This window comes from Xiphias gladius, chromosome 21 (genome assembly GCF_016859285.1).
Source record: "Xiphias gladius isolate SHS-SW01 ecotype Sanya breed wild chromosome 21, ASM1685928v1, whole genome shotgun sequence".
In the NCBI taxonomy this organism is placed as follows: Eukaryota; Metazoa; Chordata; class Actinopteri; order Istiophoriformes; family Xiphiidae; genus Xiphias; species Xiphias gladius.
Genome location: NC_053420.1, coordinates 21576386 through 21598639, shown reverse-complemented (window position 1 = coordinate 21598639; position 22254 = coordinate 21576386). Strand labels below are relative to the sequence as shown.

The window sequence follows — 22254 nt, the reverse complement described above, 5'->3', positions numbered from 1 at the left end:
AACAGACAGAGGTTGAGGCCAGCTGTGAGCTGCTTGTCTAAACCTCCTTGCTCACACTCCTTCTCTGGCCTTCAGCCGATAGAAATAAACGGTGGCCTGTCAATCTTTTTCCTCAAGGAATGTCTCAGTGATGAACCTCGCTTCTTGCAGCAGCAGGTCTTGGGTTACATACTGTATACATCTTCCAACTCCAGATGTAAAATGTAGTCCAGAGGGTGTAACCCTACATTCCTCTGGCCTAATGTGGAGGTATAGCAGCACTCTTCACATGCCTGCTGGTTGGCTCGGACCTCTGCAGGGAAGCCCTTCCGCTTTGATATGAGTCAAAGACTGGGCAGTCTGCTGGAAGACAATTGCCGAAGAAAGGAAATGAGAAAGCCTGGAGCAGACAGTGGAAGTCTATTAGGGATAGGAGAGTGGAGAACGACTGACTTAGCCTTCTAGAAGCTCCCAGTGATTAAAATAGAAAGAAGGGGCCACAAAAGAGGGGCTGGATTTCTGCAGCTCTCTGATGCTGGGCCAAAGCAGTGTGTATGCATCCGTGTGCGTGTGTGTGTTTACATGCATGGTTAAGTAGGATGTGGGCATGTTTAAACTCTTACATTAGTAACACATACATTCACTGATTGTCTCTGCACAGGCTGGCATGCTTTTGTGTATCCATTTGCGGAAGATTTGTGTGTAGGTGTGGTTGGGTGTGTGATAAAGCCCGTGTGTTTGAGAGAGATTGAAGAAACTCTGAAAAGACTCGAGGGGGATTTCCTCTGAAAGGGAAAGCTTTTCTCCTCCCCCTCTCAGACACTCTCGCCTTCCCTCCTTTCCTCTTTCTCTCTCACCCCCCAAACAGTCAGAGTAGCCGGAGAAGCCAAAGAGAAGTGAAAGAGGAGGATCAACAGGCAGCTTGACAATTTGGTGCTTTCTGCGCTACACACTCAGACTTGTGGAAGTCTATGAAGAATGGAAATGACTTTTGGTTGCTTTTCGATCAAGACCACTCAGTGTCATGTGGATGTACTTCTGCCGTCTTCTGTTGTTGATGCACTAAACATGGCAAGTCTCTCAGCACAGAGCCAAGTGAGGCTGTCTGGAGAGGATTATCAGGACGAAAAATGAAAAAACTTTCTGCCTGATAGAGGAGAAACTTCTGCAAAGATGGTGAAGTACTATCAAGTTTTACTCGAGGTTGTCATTCTTGTCTGCTGTTACTTTCTGGTATAAGAGTTAAAGTGCTCCACTGACCTACTAACTGAGAGCGTGAGTTTCTGGTTTGGACAACTGACTTTGTTTATCTCTGGCTTTGCCAGACATGCATCACTGAAGTTTTAGAAGCCTGGTGTATGTTGTTAGCCTAATTTAGACACAGAGCAAACAAAATAGAACATGCTTTTAGTTTGTTTTTTTTTCTTTTGCACGAGACTGTGCAGAGTATTGATGCATATCCTTTGTTCTCTTTTTATGAAACGTTATCTCAAAGGCAGCACAAAGCTGATGTCACTGCACTCTCCAAACCTTTTTGTTATCCTGAGCACAGTTGGTGGGACTGTTTCACATCAACAGCCCACAGCATCTCAAGCTTTTCAAGTGTGCGCATGCTGACAAAGAGAGGGTGACAGAGAGGCACATTGTCTTTTGTTTTGCTTCTTGAAGTCCTTTGATTAGGACTTAATTGATGCGGATGGCACACATACTTCAGTGAGTGGAGAGTGTTTTGGTGTATAAATTATTTGACTACTTTGCATGCGCACATAATGGAATTCTACAGTTCAGTGCTGCGGCTCTTAAAAAAGTTCAAACCACAGGGCTTTAATGACTGTAGAGGACTAGTCTAATCCTAGAACACGACACAAACTAATTAATGACAGTGAGTGAGCCACAAGATTGGAATATGTTAGACTTTGACCATAGGTTTGTGGGAGAATGTTGCTTCTTTGAACTTTTATTTACTGGCTGTTGGTGCTGTGAAAATTGTCAAATAAATGCAGATGAAGATCATAATGACGCATGTTTAGCTTATGCTCCCAAAGACTGGCTAGAAGCACAACTTTTTGGTAAACTGAAATCTATTCATCGAATCTCCACAATGATCAGCTTTCTATTTATTCATTGTACCTTTCTTTTTTATATGGAAAGCGGTCCGACCCATTATGTCTGTCCAAGTGTTCCAGACAAATGATAGCTTTACAGAGAGAGGGAAGGAAGGATGTTTAAAAAAGTCCAGACTTGGCTGCTCATCATGGCCACCACTGCACTCTGTCCTCCCTTCACATCCACTGCAGCACTTGTTTGACCAGCTTTTATAGCCCCAACTGTTTGTTTAACTTATTGCATGACTGATGTTGTCCTCCGTTACCACCCTCCAACTTACAATCACGAGCCCGCAGAGTCTAAATTATTAGATTACTGTGCTGTGTGACCTGGAGTTTCTATCTTGGGTAAACATAAAAAAAAAACACAAAATCCAGAGCACTGCCACGCTGGTGTGAACTGTATTTGCATTTAGTTACTGTGTGACAGGGACAACCAAGAGTCATTCATTCACCAGCAAGGTCAAGCACTTTCTTCTTAAGGCCTTACGACAGCATGTGTTTTTTTTTTTTCATCATTTAGTTTACAGTAAACATGGTGATCTGGTACAGGAAAGATAGTATTGGCAGTGTTAGCATCTGTTGCAATATTCAAAGTCTGTGTGAGAGCTGCTCTTGGGTTTTCTGCTCTTGTCTCGCCAAAACATGTTTAATATTAGCTTCGCAGGTCTTTCATTGATTCAGAAAAAACTGGTAAAAATGCCAACTGTTATTAGCAATTTTTTGTTTTTAGATTATGCTTTTCTTAACACATAGCGATGAGACCAGTCTAGAAGAAACATTGCCAGTTCACCATCAAACTTCACTCCTTTACTTGCCAAGAGCTATCTCCAGCGGTAGAGAGCAACACCATTGTTAACTCTTGTTTTGCTTGTATTTCTATCACTTCTTTTCTTCTACAGAAGTTAGCACGCTAACCAGCTAGCCCAGTCCCCTCTCGTAATACCACCTTATGATAGTGAGTCACGGTAGCGTTCAGTCTGCCCTCAGTCCGACATGAGAGGATGAAGGAGCCCAGATGGGCGTATTCTAACCTCCTGTCTAGTAATCGCAACTATGACTGAAGCTCCTGGTAAGTAAATAGCTGTTAATGCTAACGTTGGCTATGTTGTGATAACAAAAACTTACATATGGCACCTTTAATCTATTAACTGTTTGAAACACTGTGGACACGCTGTATGAGAGTGTCCAGACTGGCCGATAGTACGCACACTGACCTGGCTTTACAAGGTCACAGCTGTATGTCTCTCTCTCTCTTTAACCATCATGGGATAGTCCGCAGTAGCTCCCTCCCCTGTCAGTAACATCATCACAATCGTTACAGTACCATCATCTGTGCTCCAGTTTGGCAGAGAAATAATACTGCTTCACTTGCTGTGATTTTGCCAAATCCCAAGAGGCAGACAGGGAAAATCTTAACAATAAATTGATGGGATTTATAGAGAAAATATGAATAATTGCTGACATTTGCCTTATGGAGCTGTATGAGCTGAATTATTTATGATTTGCTAAAGTCAGCAAGTCAAGGTTCTGAGAGTTGTCGTGGAACTGTGAACTGTATTTTCACTGTATTTGTTATATATAAATCACAAAAGTGGCTCAAATTCAACAGAGGGTGTGCAGTGTATTTTCAAAACAGAAGCACTGCCAAGTATTGTGGGGAAATGTCCATTAAGTTATAAGCCGTCTGTGAGTCAGTTTTCAGAGTGCATTGTCTCCTGATACTCAGTTACTGCAGCTCTGTCATTTCCTTCCCAGACTCTGTTTGAATGCTACTGTTGTTGTGGCCTCCTGCGGTGCCTTTTTCTGGGAGAATAAAAGTTGCATTTTAGCTACTTTAATGGTCATGAAACATCACTCTTAAACATTACAATAAGTTAGAGTAAGTATCTGCTTGCTCAAATTTAAAAGTAGCTGAAGAACTTCAATCAAATCTGTGGAGGAGAAAATGAGGTGGCACCCTGTGTGAAAGTGCAACTTTGACAAACAGGATGCGCAAGGATGGAACCTTCCAATTCCAAATTTTTAAGTGCAGTTTGTTAATATTATGGGTTAAAAACTCATATTTTCTGTCTTGCATTTTTCCAAATGTATACTGCTCCTCTGTTTGTATTTGTTTACTTGTTTGGATTTTTGCATGGTTACAAACGAAAAGCAACAGATGTCAGCGTTTAGTACACTCCTTATAAATACACTTGCATGCTGACTAACAAATTCCTTCTGTTACGGTTTATTGGATTTCACAAGGCCTTACTTGTATTTTTAATGTTTTTCAGTTTCTTGGCCATTTTAACATTGAGTTGAACTATGGGAGCTATTATGGCGTGTTGCACTTTCCAGAAAAAAAAGGCATTTAGAATTGTATTTCTGATAGTTTGGCAGGAAAGCGTGCTTTGAACTCAGATCCAGGAGACTTTGTTTTGTCGAGTTAAATGTGAGCGCTTCATTATGAATCAGTTGTGGATTATGCATTCCAGCAAAAAAAGTCAACATGTGAACTTTTGAACTATTGCATTTCATCTTTCATTTAAGGGTTTTTATGGCATACCTGTATTGAGCCCTGTAAAAACACTACCGTACTTCCTTAGCAATCACCACATCAGGCCATGGGCAATTTCCTTAACTCTACACCTGTCTGATCCTGTGGTGAATTTAAAAATAAGCTGACATGGCATATGAAGAAAGAAGAAAACCAGTCTTTTTTTTCCAGTGTTTCACAGCATCCAAAAAGCATCCTCAGATCACAGAACAATGCAGGCATTATTTTTACAGCACTGCTTTTAAATGTTAGATTTCATAACATGCGATTGCCATGAATGGCAGCTGTGAGTCAGTGTCTGTGATTTGAAAAGAGATGAAAGCAGAGATAAATGTTGGATTTACACACACTTGGTTCATTGTTATACAAAGGCAAATATTCCCAGGATGACTGTCTGCAGCAATGTTGCTGTGAGACTTTCAGGTTAGATAGTAGATTATTACAAAATAGACATTCATTGTTCATTATTCACAGATTATGTTGATTAATGAGTCACTTGTAAATTGTATCTTCTGCAATATGAGAAAAAAGAGCAAACATGGAAAACTCTTTATGTGCCCTCTTCACTTTACAAACATAGCTAGAGTTCTTCTGAAAACTACAAAATTAATGAACGAATAACAGGAACTCTGCCAGATTAAAGGTCTGTTAGCGAGCACACACCGTGTTTACTCCTGGCAGAAGTGACTCTAAGAAATTATGTGGGAGTTTTGTCTCGCAGGGGCCTTTTTTTTATTGGTTAAAAGGATTTAGAATGGCTTAGCTGAATGGAGTGCCCCTCTGCTGAGTTTAACAAGAGTGGATCTCACACAAAGACAGCACTGTCTCACCCTCAAACAGAAGACACTGAATGTTTAAGGAGAAAAGTGGGGAGAAGAAGACAGAGTAACCCAGAGATACCGGTTACATGTTTTTGATTACGATATGACTAAGACTACAACTATGATCTGGATTATAATTGTGGTTGCTCCAAGATTCAACATCTTCCTACTTTTGGGTGATGTGTAAAAACCATTAATAGTAAAGTATACACTGCAAATACATTTATTATGTCTTTTTAAAACCACAAATAAGAGAATGAAAGGTGAAATCTACATATGGACACGACTCACTTGAGATCTCTCCCTTTTTGTCCTCCTATTATGATTGTGGTTAGGTGTCATGTCCCATCAGCCCTCTTGTCTTCTGCTATGGCTGAGTTGGCAGCGTGTTATCTGAGGCTCTTGGACACATCTGCATGTCCATACATGCAGAAGTGAAGCAGTATTCAGAATTTACTGGTTGGCCCTAACTCAACTGTCACTTCCTCTTATAGTTTTGGTTTTAGCCCTGAGGGGGAGTGCCAGTCCATTTCTTATGAAGATTTCAAGAAAATGTGACGACCACTTAAGAAGGAGACATCAGTAAATCCTTTCAGCTTGTCAAATCAAGAGACGTGTCCATTTAGTTGAAGTTAATCTTCTGTACAATTCCGTTCTGGGCAGCTTACCTTTGCTAATCTTTTGTCTCTATGTGGCTGATGAGACAGATACACACTGTGCATTACACACCTTGACAGTTTGTTTATACTGTGGCTCAAATCTGACTTTCTTTAGCCAAAGCCCAAGGCAATACAGAAAAACCTGTAATTACCTGCTTAACACTCAACACTGCGAAAAACCTCCCAGCCCTCCCTAAATGGTAGACGAGACAAAGAGACTGAACCTTTATAACAAGTCCCTGTTGTCCACACTAGCATGCCAATTCAAGTCAAACAATGATCCTTTTGGAGACTGAAGCTCTTTCTAGAGTTAAATCACAGGCTACACTGGACAATAGTGGGCAGAGAGGGAATCCCCTCATCTTGAATATGTAGAGGAGGGGGCAGTGGAATGAGGCCGTCAGCTGGACATCGATCGAGCCCCACAGTCTCTGCAGGCCAAGATAAAGGCTCAGGATTTAAGCTTAATTGAACGCTCCTCACTGATGGATTGTGAGGATAAAATGCCTTGGAAAAAGACGTAGTGACTCTATGTTTCTTTCAACATAAGGAAACGTGGGCTAGATTCCATACACTGAAATACAGTAAAAAATAGTGTTATCACAGTGATGTAGGAAAGTGATTGTGTCTGGGTGCTCACGTGGGACTGAACAAATTTTTGTTGACCAGGAGTTTCTAAATTATGAAATTTAGAAACATTTTATGTTGTCGACCATTTTTATGGTGACTCAATGATACCGCTACATTCATTTTTAAATGCTGGTAGATGAAGCTGCTCTTTTGATAGGCCAACTGGTATCTACTATGCATTTTCTGTAGTTTAACAGCTGTGGTTTTGGTCTGTTGATGATTACTATTTGTGCCCTCTCACAGATTTAACATGTTTGGTATCTCAGCTGTGTGTTGCACCAGTATACATTAAAAGGAGGCTTCATTCTCGACTCCTGTCAAATGGAGACTGCTTGAAAAGACCAGGAAAGTCCAGTATACATCGCAGAACTTTAGTTGTATTCCTGGTTTTTACAGAGGGCATGATTTCGCATCACTTTTTCATATATGTGTACAATTTTTTACTTTCCAATGAGTGCCAGAAGTAGCCCTCAGTTTTCTACTATAAATTGGCAAAGCTGTGGGGGAGGAAACAAACAAATATCTTTAAAAAGTGAAGGTCATGGAAATCAATAATGATCCATAACATGCAGAATAACAAGAGAAATGAAAATCACGAGGACTGGATAAGATGAAGTTACTGAGTTTTCCATGTGTGTTTTTAAACGTACTAAATGCAGATGCTGAATGTTTTGCCAGTCAGGCATCCTGTTTTGATCAGAAAGGTTTTTGTTCAATGGCCCATACAGTTCATATATATCTATCTTGGCAGGTCTTAATTTGCTTGCTCCCTGAATTATGCAAGTACTTAGTTAACATGTTTTAACCAGTATATGTATGGTCACAGGCCAAAAGCACTACTATAATTTTTCTATGATTATAATCATGACTATCATTCTGATTATGGTTATGATTAAGGTGAATGTTTTCAAATACCAAACCAACTGTACCTATTCAGGACACAATTTTGCTTTGTCTCAGAAGAATTCACGCTGAGCCTCTCACAGTTCAGGACTGCTTGGCATGTTGTCTGGCAGTTTGTCAGATGTAATGAGATACAGAAGAACTCGCAACACTGGCCGCGCCCCTCCCTGCCCTCAGTTCAATTGGCTGGCTAGCCTGTCTGAGCTGGGTCCAGCTGAGCTATGCTTCGTAAAATCTCAAGAGGGTCTCACTCATATGAATATCACTAGCCAAACCACCCACAGAGAGGATCTCCAGTCGGGGGGAAATGTCTCATGCTTTTAAACTTCTTTGTTTTGAGAAGAGGTTTTTCCAGGCATAAGCCTTTGTCGTTTCAGGCAAAATGTTAACAAAAAGCGGCTTAAAACTCAAGTGCTTTTGGAGTAATGTTATGCTAATAAGTCACAACACGTTTTCCTTTAAGTTTGGATCGCAGTGAAGGACTCATTTAAAGTTACGCTACAGAAGAGGGGACGTGCTCTAATAAATTTCTGGAATCAGCAATGAAATCTACAAGTCTGAGTCACAGCACACATGCCAAGCTGCACTTATTTAAATAAAACTTACAAATTTATTTTGCCCCGGTACAGTAACTTCACAGTGCTGTGTTTTATTAGATATGACCTCAGGTTTATAGTTAGCGATTAGGAATACAGTAGAACCCAACGCTCAAAGGCTGCGGTCGGTCTAAAACAGCTGTGATGCATTACCATTCAAGAGGAAGCCTCGATGGTATTTTGTTGTCCATTTCCTAATCTATTGTGACAGATGTGTACAATCAGAAAAGGGAAGCATTCCTTTCTACTGTGGACATGCAATGGCTTCAAGAGATACAGAGGCTCAGAATACTGGAAGTAGTCAAATGCTGATATTGATTTACATCCAACATCCCACATTAACTGCTGTTGATTAACGTTAGCTTATTTCACAGACATTTCAGACACCTTGGACAAAACGACACTGTAATCAAATGTACACAACCAAAGATATAGCTATCTGTGAATGCAAAGGCTGAATGATTTACTGAAATATTTAGTGAATCATGAACAGTTGAAAATTTATGACCTCTGTTCCCAATGTTTCATGTCCAAGTTGCTCACATAAATATTCGTTCGCCAAACGCTCAGCACAGCCCCAGTGCTAATCCGTGTGAGGTCTTTGAAGCTGCCTCACTTGTGTTTACCCTGGGCCAGTCTCCTGGTCTTGGTCAGGCCATCAAGCTAAATTGAGGAAGGGGCTAAAAACAGGGTCCTTTGTGGGGTCGGGAGGTTTACACAGCAGGGTGCTGCGAATTGATTGCATGAATAACATGCCTGCTGTGGTTAGCTTCAAAGACCTGTCCAGATCCAAAGTAAGTGTCAAGTCCTTATTTTCTGGTGTCAAATCAACATGATTGTTATTCCTTTTCTTGTCATTGCAAACAGACATTTATTTGACTATACTGTACGTGAAGAAAAGAACACGTGTACGTGTTTCAATACACGCTACAAGTGTTAAATGAGAAAAAAACTAAAACAAATCATAATAAATGGACAAAACTGTGATATTGAAAATGGTGTATTAGATATATTTGAGGCTCTACAGAGATTAACCAAGGATGCCCCTAGGATCCTGTTTATTTAGAAATAAACAATGTTGGGATGGCAACGTCGATAAGTCTGTGGGTTGGTCACAACCATGAGGTTTTTTGTTTTTTTTTTCTTTTTTGTGAAATGTCTTGAGAACTATTTTGGGGATTGCCATGAAATTTATTACAGACATTCATGTTCCACTTAGACTGGATTTCAATAACTTTGGTAATTCCTTAACTTTTCATCTAGTGTCATCATCAAGCTAAAATTTGTTCATACTTGACCAAATACCTGCCATATTAATGACATCAGCCTCAGCTGTATTTTATATTTAGCGATAATTAGTGACATGTTAGCGTACTTACATGCTAAAATGGTTAACATTATAACTGCTCAACATTGCCACTGTGTTCATGTTCGCATGCTGACCTGCTGATATTAGCATTTAGCTCAAAGCACTGTTGTCCTCACATAGGCACCAACGTGTTTGTAGACTCTTTTAACAAAGGTACATACTTTGCCACTGATTTTTAGACTTTTACAGATTATATGGCAAAGGTGTATAATAAGCCTTGGCTTCTTTTTTTAACTTTATTATTTCCACCTAATACCCAAAGGCAAAGTTTTTGCTACATATAAGGCTACATTTTAATTTTGTGCATCAGCATATTACTGCAAAGTAATTGTTTGTTTCATATGAAACTATACAGCCAACTGACAGGCAAAGCCCAAAAGTCATTTTACTGCCGCATCCATATAAAAAAATCAAATCAAAAGTAAATTATTTGCAATGCTCAGCATTGTGTCGGTTGTTTTACTAATCAGTGTTGGCAGCCCTCACATCTAAAATCATCACCACCTCAGATTCCTGCTTACAGTTGCTCTGGTATACAAAAAATACTTTAAAATTCCCTTTTTTTTCAACTGTATACTTTCCATGTAATTAGCTGGACGTCACCCATAGCTGGTTCCAGTAGCTTATCCTATGCAGACATTCAGATGGCTACCAAAAGCAGATTTGTACATGCAATAAACACTAGCACCAAGTGTAAAAGAAAACATTTTACACAGTTGCATCTTTGTGGGCATTTGTGATGAAACCATATGCTTCTCTGTCCGCTTTCTTCTTTGTGTGACTTTGAATAAGATGAGATGCCCTGGTCTGCTACAAATACACCTTCTCAAAAGAAGTGTATCCTGGCCAGACATGAACCAAGTTACATATACTCATGCAGCACAGACTTAATCATCTCCAGATACAGTTGAGGGCTTTTGATTAGGCTTAGACATACCTCCCTTGAAATATGACAGTTTTTAATTTACCTCAAAGTCCTATGTTATGTTGATAGACTTCTTCATCATGTTTGAGTTCGTTTGAGATGATATTGCTGTGTAAGAATTCACAGATCCAAAATTTTACTCAAGTAGAAAAGCATGTCACTGTTTCCTTTTGTTCCTGATTTTAAAACTGAAAGCTCTTTGAGGGACTCCAAATGAGCACAGTGAGGGGGTAAAGGCCAAGAAAAATATCTGTCCTATCATTTTGCATTTGCAGAGCATTTGTTATCCACATATCTTGGCCATGTGGACCTTCTTCAAATGAATCAATGTTACCACGGGCAAGTCCAAATACACATTTAGCATTGAAATTTACCGCCCACATTAAAAAAGTGGTTCTAATTTTCACGCATATAGAACCTCTACTTGCACAGTGCAGATAACAATGAAAAGCAATGCCTGACCAGAGTTTAAACACTAAGAAAAGCACATCACATATTGTCTAAAACTTGCATTAACTCCGAATTAACAGAAGTGAAGGTATTAAAGGTGACATGAACATAAAAAGCAGGCCATGACTGGACCCCTTTTATGGTTGGTGCTGATATTCCATAACCACCATGAAATTTGGTGAACCCATTTAAAAAGAAAATTTTTTTTTTATTTTTCAAACTCTTCCTCCCAACCATGACAAAATGAATTGATTTTTTTCATTTTATATAGATTGCTGCCAGGTTGTTTTTGTTTTTTTTTTTCATATTTATATACATATTAAAATGAATAAAAAAAAATGGAAATGGGAATGGTATGCAAATTGCAGATGTCATGAAAAAAGTAAAAAAAAAAAAATTAGGTTTCACCAGATTTCAGGTTGAGGGTTTTAATTATAATAATAAAAAAAATCTCTAATGAAAGATTTTTTTTTTTTTTTTTTTGTGTTTATGTGTGCCTTTAGTTAAAATAAAATACAAATCTCATTTTGAAAAAAAAAGAATGGGCATCCACCACCATATTTATGCAGCAATACAGCAATGTATTTTTTTTTTCATTATACTGTATGCACAGCAGCTGTATTCTTGCAATCATTAGCATATAGGGTATATTTTTTTTTTTTTTTTTTTTTTTTTTTCCTCTTAGTTAGTTATGGTTTTGGTGGAGTTGGTTTGGCTTTTTTGGCTCAAGCACGTGATCAAATAAGGTCCAAAAGTACTGATGGTATGTTGCTGGTATTTTTGAGGTCCTGGAGAAAACTTAAGCCAGTCTCACAGTATATGTATTATCCATCAAGACTCTTCAAACCTCGACTCACTGACGTCCATCTCTTTTTGTCCTCTAGAACCCAGAGTCTCTGGATTCGTCTATCCAAAGTGCCCTCTCGGCCCTCTTCCCGCCTTTCGAGGTCACAGCGCCTATCGTCCTTAGCCAGCTGTTTCGCACCATTGAGGAGCGTTACCATGGCGATGCATTGCAGTGCCTGCTAGATTTCCTCATCCCTTCCAAACACCTGCTGGAGAGTGTTCAACAGGCAGCATGTGTGAGTATCACACATCTGCACTTACACACTTGTTCGTCCTCTCTCTTACAGTTTATTACACCTCTGTTAAAATTCTCTAAGATGTAACCATACAAACATCAGTTTATTCAGAAGCAATTAATGTTTGTCAAGAAATTTAATGCAGTTAGTTATTCAGTTAGATTTGGCACCTGAAGGCCCTGCTCTTGGAGGGAGTTTAAAAATAGCTGTAATCAAAAAAAAGGAGAAGGTTGGGGTGGCAGTGACATTTGATAGATTTACTATTTTTACACCTGTATAAATATGACTTATTTGACAGATTTGGATTAGACTATGTAGAGGTTTTCAGATTGTGAGGCACTTCCCTAGGGGTTGCGGGAGAGACATGGGACAAGAATACTGCGTGAGATGAATTACTGCAATTTTTGTCAAAACTCATACTCCTTGTCAGAGTCTTAACCCAGTTACACTTTAACACACAGACATGATATATGTATTTTTAGTTTCAGTGTGAATAAAAAATCTGCTTAGAAAAAGGAAGCTCCTTATTACATCACATTTGGAAGGTTTCTTCAGTATCAGTGTAATCCAGTGATGATTGTCTGTACATCCATGGTTACATTGCAAAAACAAGCAGCTAATAATTAAACTTTTAATGGTACCAGTTTTTCAAAATGTAAACAAATTTAGGCTAAAGAAAACAGGCTCAAGTTGTAGCCCACAGCATGTCTGACTAACTCCATGGCAACATAATTCCTGTTCACATCCCGCAAGACTCAAAATTATAGGACAAAGAGTGACAAAATAAATAATACAAACTTTTTTTCCTGTTGCACTATGAATATTTTTTGACATCACTAAGGCTCAGAATGTCCTAATGACATCGTTCTTTTATTTCTGGAACACTGACACTCCCTCTATCCTTTCACATACAGTTTGGGGTAGTGGCGGGGAGCGCAGTTGTCTATGCATTCCATAAATAATGTTTATTTAAAACCATGATAAATGTATAAGCCACAGATTAGCTAGTGTATACCGTTAGACCAGTTTATACAGTATACACTATAGAGAAACTCAGAAATGCATGTGAGATAACTCAGCTCTTCATATCCTGTATGCATTAAATGTCCTTGAAATCATAAATGTTTCAAATTATACGGGTAAAGTCAATTTAACAGTATATTCAGACAGAGAATTTACTGAGGATGGCTAAGATTATTGTACAGGAGGAGGAAGAAAACAACACAGAAATAGTGAAAAAAATAAATCAATGAAACAAAAACTTTAATACCTAGAGCAAATTAAAACAAAATTACACTGTAATGATGCTCAATATTTTTTTTTCCTAGGCTGGATACTCTGATGTGGTTTTCCGCTGTGAGGGCTGGCCTCTATGTCTCCACAACAAAACCATCATACAGTTAGCACCTGTAAACCCTTTGCTTCTGCGTCCTGGAGACTTCTATCTACAGGTGGAACCTTTCGGGGACCAAGCGGCTCGCATTGTCCTCAAAAGTCTTCTGGAAGAGGGCTGTCGAGAAGTGGAGGAGACCCCCGTGCCTGAAACTTCGTACCCCTGCATCTTCACTGAAGACTGGCTACAGGACATCAATGAAGGACGCCATGGAACTCCTCTGTCACGTTGCTTGCTTTGCACAGATCAAGGAGTAATAAAGTTGCCCTGGGCCAAAATAGCTATCCCAGAGTTTCTGGACAAGCCTAAGATCATGCCCACTTATCGGGAAGCTCCCCCTGAGCCAAAGCAGATCTTAATTCCCTCCCATTTTAACTCCTCCACCCTCCCGATGGAAGCCATGATTCTTACTATAAAGGATAGGATGTCAGCATCTTTGGGACCTATGGACTGTTCTTCCAAACATGTCAAAATGGAGCATAAAAGAGGAAAACCAAAATCATGCACCAAACCTTTGATTAAACCTGTAGGTTGGGTTTCTCCTAATACTTGGGACAGTCGTAACTATCGAGAGATTGAGGGTGATTATGTAGACCTGGTTGATATTGCTAAAGGGAAGGACTTTGTAGATAAACAGAGAGACAGCTATCCAAATCCACCCAATTCAGCTTTGTTCAAACCTGTCAGACCACCTCCACCTGTACCACTTGGGCAAAGTGTTCCCTGCGGACGCACCCTTCAGTATGCAGAGGAGCCTTGTACGGCATGCAGCCAGAGAAAGCCGGGGCAGGAGCTCACTGACCAAGACTTGAAGTGTCGGTACAGAGACTCTTACCTGGCAGCACTGAGAAACCCAGTAACTTTTGAGAGGGGGAGTGTAGACCTCCTATCTGCCCTGGAAGAGGTCAGACTTCGTGAGGAGGGGGAGTTAAGATCCAAGGGTACTTTTGAAGCAAGCGATGAAGTTGGAACCATTTGTAACCACTCTAAAGAGGCTGTGATACGTCATGAGCTCTGCCAATACAAACACTGCCGTGATCCAACACCAGAAGACTTTGTGTCACACCATATAGACCTTCCTAAAAGTTCTGAAACTGAAAACCTTATGAAAGAATCACCCACAATTTTGAAATCAACCCCTGGTTTGAGCCATAGTCAGAGAGTTCAGACAAAACTTATTTCCCACCCACTGGGACATAAGGCTAGTGTGCATCCAGGGTCAGATGTGTTCTCGGAGACCTGTGATGACAACATGAAACCACAGCAGAAGGTGGAGGTTGTAAAACCATCAGGGAAACACAAAGTTAAGGTGAGATCTCTGTCCACTGTCTCAGAGACACCTAAAGGGAGTCCACTTCTCTATAAACTCAACAACAGAAGCCATAGTGATATTTGCCCTGAAACAATCTCCAACATAATCCAATGCAAGAAAGGTGAACTGTTGGATCAGGTGACTCCTAAGCTGGAAAGACTGACTGGAAAGTGCTCGAAAAAAGGTAAGCAGAGTGAGCAAATTGAGACTGACTCTTCAAGCTTGTTTTTTGATACAAAATGTCATTCTCTACAGATTTGCTTTTAACCCCCACCCACACACACACACAGATTGTACATTGTTATTATTGCACACAAAGCCATTTATTATGATCTGTTGCTCAATGCTTGAAGGGCCACTGAACATTTACATCAAACAGACTGATTGAAACTCGACTGTGACCCCGTGTGCTTAAGGGAACATGCTCCACTGAGGGTCACAGTTTATAAAGGCTCTTTAGAAAGAGGGTTCAAAGGTGGAAGGTCAGGCTTGAGTATGATCTTCCTCTGGGGATTCTCCCACTGCTGTCTGGGTTCTTTGGCAGTACGGCTGCATTCACGTCATTCCCATTACTGAGGGAGTGAACGGAAATAGCATGCTGCACTCCAATGAAAGAGAGGGCCTGATACCACTGGGTAAAAAGAAAGAGCATAGCAATCCTCTAATGTAGAGCGACAGCATAACATGCAAGAAGGAGGTTTCTGTGTCCCCTGCACCCACTGGCATGCACCCTTATGCCCTCAGAGGGGCATGTTGAGATCTTGACTGGAGACATGCTTGTCATGGACTATTAAAGTAGCAAGGAGACAGAGCACAGGCGAGGCTTTGTTGGCTCCAAGGAGAGACAAGTTAAGATGTCTGAAATCAAAGCCAGACTTAATGTTTAAATTCTGTCTGCACACAGCTGTGCAGCTGTGTAGGGTAGGTTCATGTTGATAGAGGGCTCTTAAGAGTGTGGCTGAAGAAATTAATGATTACTGTTAGTATGAAAGAGCAAACATCTCTGGACAGAATATAAGGTTGGTCATTTACAAGAAATCTTAGTGATGTCTAGAAGAATTCCCTCAAGAAAAACAGTCAAAAACAGATGAATTAAACTAAATCAAGTTATGAGAAACACAATTCGTACTGACTAACTTTTTCTTGCAATGTTCCAATGAGATATGTATTTTTAGGTTTTCTTTGCTTATCAGAAAACATGTATATTTGTGTCTACTGACAGACTGGCAGTCAAGCAGGAGTGAAACTTCCTCGATCACAGATGGAGCTGACTCCAGGCTCCGCCACTCAAAGATAGAAAAGCCACCTTCGCCACAAGTTCAGATTCTATCTGCAAGTTCTGACACTCCTCAGTCTCGACAAACAGAGGAACACAGTTTCAGAAGCATCAGTGGTCTGCTTGAATTGGGCATTATTTGTTTGCCAGGTAATTTGCACTAAGTTGTCTGATATCAGCAATCCCGTATTTAAGTGTGGTTGATTATCTTTTAGCACGATTTTCGCTTTGTATCAAAGAATCATTTTCTGTGCATTTACCCAAATAATCCCCAAGTTTATACAGACTTATGCATCTCAAAACCTTACTCTTATGTCACTGCATGACAATGTTACACTGAGATGGCGCATTTCATTAAAAAAAAAGGCTTTGACTCAAATGAGTCTCCTAGGACTGCCATATGACCTTAAGAACCTACCTGTGACCTCAGTAACTCTCACTGGACATCAACATGTAAATGATCAGATTTTAAAATGACTGGAAGTCCCAACCGATCACTAGAATTCATGACACCTCTTGTACGAGTGTCAAAATGTCTTAAAGAACAAACGCAAAATGATATAGATAGTCAGTGATTTGGATGATTTCCCAATCATCGTAGTATTAATCAAGCCAATTTACTGTATAACAATAAACAAAACTTGAGTCATTGCTTGTCTTAGTGTTGTGGAATTTTATTTCCTTTCCTTCCCTGAAAAACAATTACACCTTACTGACTTTTCTCTGCCCTGCTTGTTCCCAGGCAGCAGGGACAGGACAGGCAGAGCAGTTGTTGAGGTTCATGGTGACAGGAAGGAGTGGACGTCAACCCTAGTATCAGCTAAGAATGTGTGCGAGTTGCTGCTCTACCTACACTCCATACCAAGGTACTAGAAATTATGCTTTATGTATCTCTGTAATAAAAAAAGACCAAATACTTGTAAGTAAGAGGCCTTTTTTTAGTCTGATCATATTTGGAGGAAAGCTTGACCGGTGCACCTGTCCCATTACAAATTTCTCATTGTTGGCTTACTGCGAAGGTCCCAGTGTGGTGGTATGTAATAAGAGGTCTGACCACAAGAGGGCGGCAGAGCATCATCATCAAGGCAGACTTTGAATATGATGCATGCTCTTACATCCAAACTAAGAGATTCCTGATGTCTCATCTTTTGAAAAATTACTGTTTAACAACTAATAGAAAAAAAAATAAAAAAAATATATAATATATATTTCTGTCTCATCAAGTATTGCCTTTAGATCAGCTGGCAGTAACATTGACCTGTACTGACCCTCTGCCAAAACTACTGTACTAGCTACTCTCAAGTCTACTAGCGAACACTTTAACAGTGTTATTTCTTTACACTGGATTTAAATGAGTCTTTGAACTTCAAAAAGCCATTCTACCAGATAGCTTGGCCTTCCTGTGTCCCCAGTAAAGAGCCCTACTCCCAACAGTCTCTAGCCAGGCCGGCTGCCAACTCTCTGGTATGCAAGGCTTTGCTAGAATAAACAACCATGTGTGATGTAGCTTCACACAACAGTATCCAAAGAAGAGGGCATTAAGAGGGGTATGTGTGACGTTGTCAAAGAAGTGGAATAGGATAAATGAAGAAGGGGGAGTGTGTGTTTGTGTGGATGTCTGAGAGAGATAAAAACATAAATGCAGATTTGAGAAGTGAAATCAGTAAAGCATGAAACCCTTTGAATGGTGCAATTTCCACATAAAAACCACTGTGACGAAATGGTTATGTCCTCATGCATCCGAAATGAATGAATGCCTTCATAGGAAAGATGTTCGAGAGCTGGGAATGACTTTAGTCATCAATGCCAGGAAGAAGAATCCTCCGCTTCACGTCTACAAAGCTCTGCTGATGGCCCAGGTTAAAACAACACACCTACATGCACATGTCTGAGTGAACACTCAACCATAGCTCTCACCCAGAAACAAACATATCATCATCAAATACTACTTGCGTTAAATCAAAACACTTGACAGTCTTCCTTAATTTTTTGTCTTTAATTTATTTACTACCTGCTGCAGGAGCAAGCTCTTCATGCAGTGCATAGTATCTTGATGCTGATGGATAAAGACACTTGTCCACGCCCTGAAAAACAGCCTGGGCTGCAGGTCAGAAATAAAAAAACCTTTTGTGTCATCCCTGAGTCTTTTTTTAATTTAGTCCGATGTGACAGCAGATATCAGTGCTACTTTTCCTTCCTTCCTTGCCAAGCCTTTGTCTCTGTCTCTTAGATGGACATGGTAACTTCTTTGAAATCCTTAAACAAGACAGTTGAAGCTTCCCAGCTGACATCTGACCTCGGTGGTACCTTTACTTACAGCCATGCAGACTGGCTGCAGTTCCATCAGGTACTGAATATTCACTACATGTCTACAAAACCGCTGCAGCTTTGGTATGAAACCCCTTAGTCACTTTGATAAACTGTGTTTCCTGAAAAATTCAGAGGAATTTGCTGTTTATTTGTTTTTTTTTTGCATTGACGAACGTTTACCCTCTGCGGATGATGCACACCCACACCAAACATTCTTTATCTGTGTAGCTTTAGCTTTTGAGTGGAGGGAGAATACAGCCGCATGGTCAAAGTGCAGAGTCTTATCTGAATGATAAATTTGATTAGTTATTACTAAAATAAATTACTGACTGTTAAGAGAGGGTAGGTATTGTACACTGGTCTTGCAACACTGATCAGTACAGACCCTCACTGATTAAAGTCAACCACATGCTCAACCATTTGTTAAACACACTTTAGTTTGTTACGTATATAAAATAGGTCATATAAGATCTACAGGATTTCAACATAAATGAATTGGAATGAATGTGTTGTAACATCGGAGTTGAAAACTGCATTGAAGTCAAAGTATGACAATTTTTAAACAATTTTCAACATACAGTGTTAGGTACAGTTCATGTTTTCTGCACATTAGGGTATTAAACTGCAGGTCAGACCAAAGCAGCTGAAGTTTGTTACGTAGAAGAATCCCCCATCACCACCAACACAACCCCATAGGGGATGTGGCATGATTACATATATTTCTGCAACAAAAAATTATGTTTTTTGACTATTTTCTCAGGCATTCAGATCCCTAAATAAACCTGAAACTCAGAGGGAGAAGGTTTTTTTTTTGTTTTACAGACCAGCACTGGTAGGCATATGCATGCAAACTGTGACATGGGTAACTAGTAAATAAAGCCTCGTTGAAAAGGGTCTCAATCTAAAAAGGCTGGGGAGCAGAACCACTGATGCAGAAGAATGAAATAGTCCTGAGGAACAGCTTTAGGCAGTAGCTGTGTTGCCTACAAAGCAGACGGGCAAAGATGAACAAGTTCTCCATAATACAAGATGTCAAACTAGTGGTCACATCCAAGAATCAGTATCTCTGAGGTCTTTTTCTGCCATAGGTAGCAGCACACTGAGGGCAGTCTCCTGTGTTTGTGGAGAGCTCCAGCTAATGAGCACACCTCAGTACATCTGTATGTTGCCTTAGGGTAATACCATCCATGGTGCTCTCCCTAGGCAGCTGATGGCTGATATGTAGTGGCTCATCTCCAGAAAGTTCCTGTTTTCATTACACTGCAACATGTTTGTTCATCTCCACTGAGCTTTGAACCCAATTCGTTTCAGAAACTGGTTTCTTTCATGACTGACCTGCGTGGGGCAGACAGCTTGTTGCAGAAGGCCATCAGGAAAGTGGATGGCAGCAAAAAGATAGACACGGCCCAGGTAAAATGCACACATCCATACCATGATATAATATATTTAGTTTGGACAGGTGCATAAATGTTGACTTTGAATGTGCCACAGGATGTGCAGCAACGCATTCAGGAACAGAGGGCTTCAATGAAAGATGTGCTCGAGGACACTCGACTGGTCACTCTGCAAAGAGAAGGAGGGGCTGTACTGGCCAGGATGAGGAGAGAGGAGTTCAGATTTCCACAGTCTGAAGACTACAGGTATCAGATAATATCTAAGTCCACTTATGTTCTGCTTCTCATACAAATCAGTACAGTATTCATTGAGAGCAGCATTGTTCAACTCTCATTCGATCTACATTGTTCGAAGCTCATCTATAGTTTATTTTTTTACTCAAGATCTGTACAAATTTTGAGGTACTTGTACTTCACTTGAGTATTTCTATGTTATGGAACTTTTTACTCCACTACATTTATATAACAGCTATAGTCACTGTTACTTTACAAATTAATGGCTCTGCTCTGCACACCCGAATTTTATGTACATTACTAATAAGAATGATGTAGGTTGTCATGCTCTAACAGATACAACGAAAGCGAGAGAGATATAAATCAAGCCAAGTTTGTACTCACCCACTCAGCCCTGGGAAGAGGTCTAATTATGCAACATGAGTGAAAACACCTGCGTGGGTGCACTGTGGGTGTGCAGAAGCATTGCATTTTACCAATAAAATATGAACACTTTATAAAATATGATGCAATATTATTGATTTCACAACCAAACAGTATAAAAAGGAGTTAGGATTTGCACTATCAGGGGTCTTTCTGCATAATGTCACTTTTTACTGATAACGCTTACATACTTTTACTTAAGTTACATTTGAATGCAGGATTCTCATTGGTATTTTTACACTGGGGTATTGCTACTTATTAAGGTAATAATCTAAACACTTCTTCCACCACTGTATACAGTAAGACATATGTTTCTGTTTCACAGCTGTGATTTAAATCACAGTTAAAGCTGTGTGTCAAATGTGTACACAGCAACAGGTGGATGGCATTTAATTTTAAATTATGTGCCAACTGAAAATCAACAGCCAACTGATACTATAGCCATTTGTTTAGGTTGAAAAACGAATTTTTAATATTGAATCAATTAATTATTCCTTAGAAATATTTGTGAAACATTTACAGTATATTATGATATACATACATCATTTATACTAGACTTATATGTAATTACAACAGTATGATACAACAGTTTATCAAGGCAGCAAGCACTTGAAGTGCATGTGTAGTTATTATGCACTCCATCCCACAGCCTTAATTAACTTAATGCTTAAATTACAAATTCAGCTATTTGGCAAAAACTCAAAGCATAACGCCAAATCATAATGTCATACAAATTTTTTGATGTCATTCTAATTAAAGGGCAGAGCATTTGCCCCCATAACACACTTGAAATTACAAATGATACCTCACAATGCACTTCAAGTCGGGTGTTATTTGTCTCAGAGTTTGTTGTTGTCAGTGATATTTGTCTCTCCTTCCCTGCAGAGATGCTCTGGAGTCAGTAACAAGTCTGTACAACCAAGTGGAGGAGAAGCTCCACATGCTGGTGATGAGATCGAATGAGTCCCTGCAGCACCTGGAGCTCCTCTTTAGGCTCAGAGAGATGGAGGCAAAAATCAGCATGGTACTACCTGCTCTTTCAGCTTATTCACACTAATAAAATCTACAATGTGTACTGAAGCATCTAAAATTCATTAATGTAGTGTTGTAGACAGGGACATGAAAGTTGGTCTCCTTTTGTCCATATTGTCATAATGTGACTGTTAAAATAAGAAATGTAATACCACCCTCATGGCTTGCCAAACTATAAACCAACATTGTGTGATTCTACATTATGTCTTGCAGGCTGGGACCTGGTTCAATACAGAAGGTGAACAGAGACTGATGGACTCTTATGCAATAGATAATACCCTGGTGTGCACTGAAAAGGCTTTGCAGCACTTCCAACAGTTTCTCACTCAGTCCAAGGTATTCTTCCAATATCTCAAGGGATTTAAAAACAAGCAAAGTTATCCTTATTTGGATCTCTGCTTTTCTGCAAACATACCAACATTTTTCTCTTATTCTCCCAAAGCTGAAATATTTAAATGAATGCAGTGATGACGGTAAATGGTAGATTAAGAACTTGCAGAGAGGTTGCTCCACTTGACATCTTATCGTTTATCTCAGGAGAAACAACAATATGCCTTGACCCTAGTGACGGAGGCAGAGGGCATTGTTGACACCTGTGACTCCAGTCCTGCAACAGATATTTTTCATACTCTGGTCAGCACTTTCAAATCCAATATGGATGGTTTTATGTTACGTGCAGAAAAGAGGTACAAAGAACTGGAAACGCTGGTGCACGTCTATCGCTTCTGTTATCAGGTTTGTGGGTTGTTGTTTTTTTGCTCCATGTTTTTCCTCCCATTTGACATTTGTTATTTAAGGCTCTTCTCTTTCTGTCTTTTTTTT

General features: G+C 39.8%; 1 protein-coding gene across 3 annotated transcripts in view; it reads left to right on the top strand.

Moving 5' to 3' along the window:
* The first annotated feature begins 842 nt into the window (after positions 1-842).
* Positions 843-22254, top strand: part of LOC120783014 — a 28959-nt gene continuing 7547 nt past the window's right edge. For 2 of the 3 annotated variants that reach the window (XR_005706287.1, XM_040115672.1), the window contains exons 1-13: positions 843-1155; positions 11861-12058; positions 13387-14947; positions 15986-16189; positions 16782-16905; positions 17805-17898; positions 18060-18146; positions 18270-18386; positions 19661-19759; positions 19841-19989; positions 21286-21424; positions 21646-21768; positions 21970-22167. Coding sequence is in view for 2 of the 3 variants with exons in the window: in XM_040115672.1 (XP_039971606.1) it covers positions 1153-1155; positions 11861-12058; positions 13387-14947; positions 15986-16189; positions 16782-16905; positions 17805-17898; positions 18060-18146; positions 18270-18386; positions 19661-19759; positions 19841-19989; positions 21286-21424; positions 21646-21768; positions 21970-22167 (3096 nt within the window). In the remaining variant the exon portion in view is untranslated. The remainder of the gene's footprint in view (positions 1156-11860; positions 12059-13386; positions 14948-15985; positions 16190-16781; positions 16906-17804; positions 17899-18059; positions 18147-18269; positions 18387-19660; positions 19760-19840; positions 19990-21285; positions 21425-21645; positions 21769-21969; positions 22168-22254) is intronic. The other variant, XM_040115673.1, reaches the window with a different exon arrangement.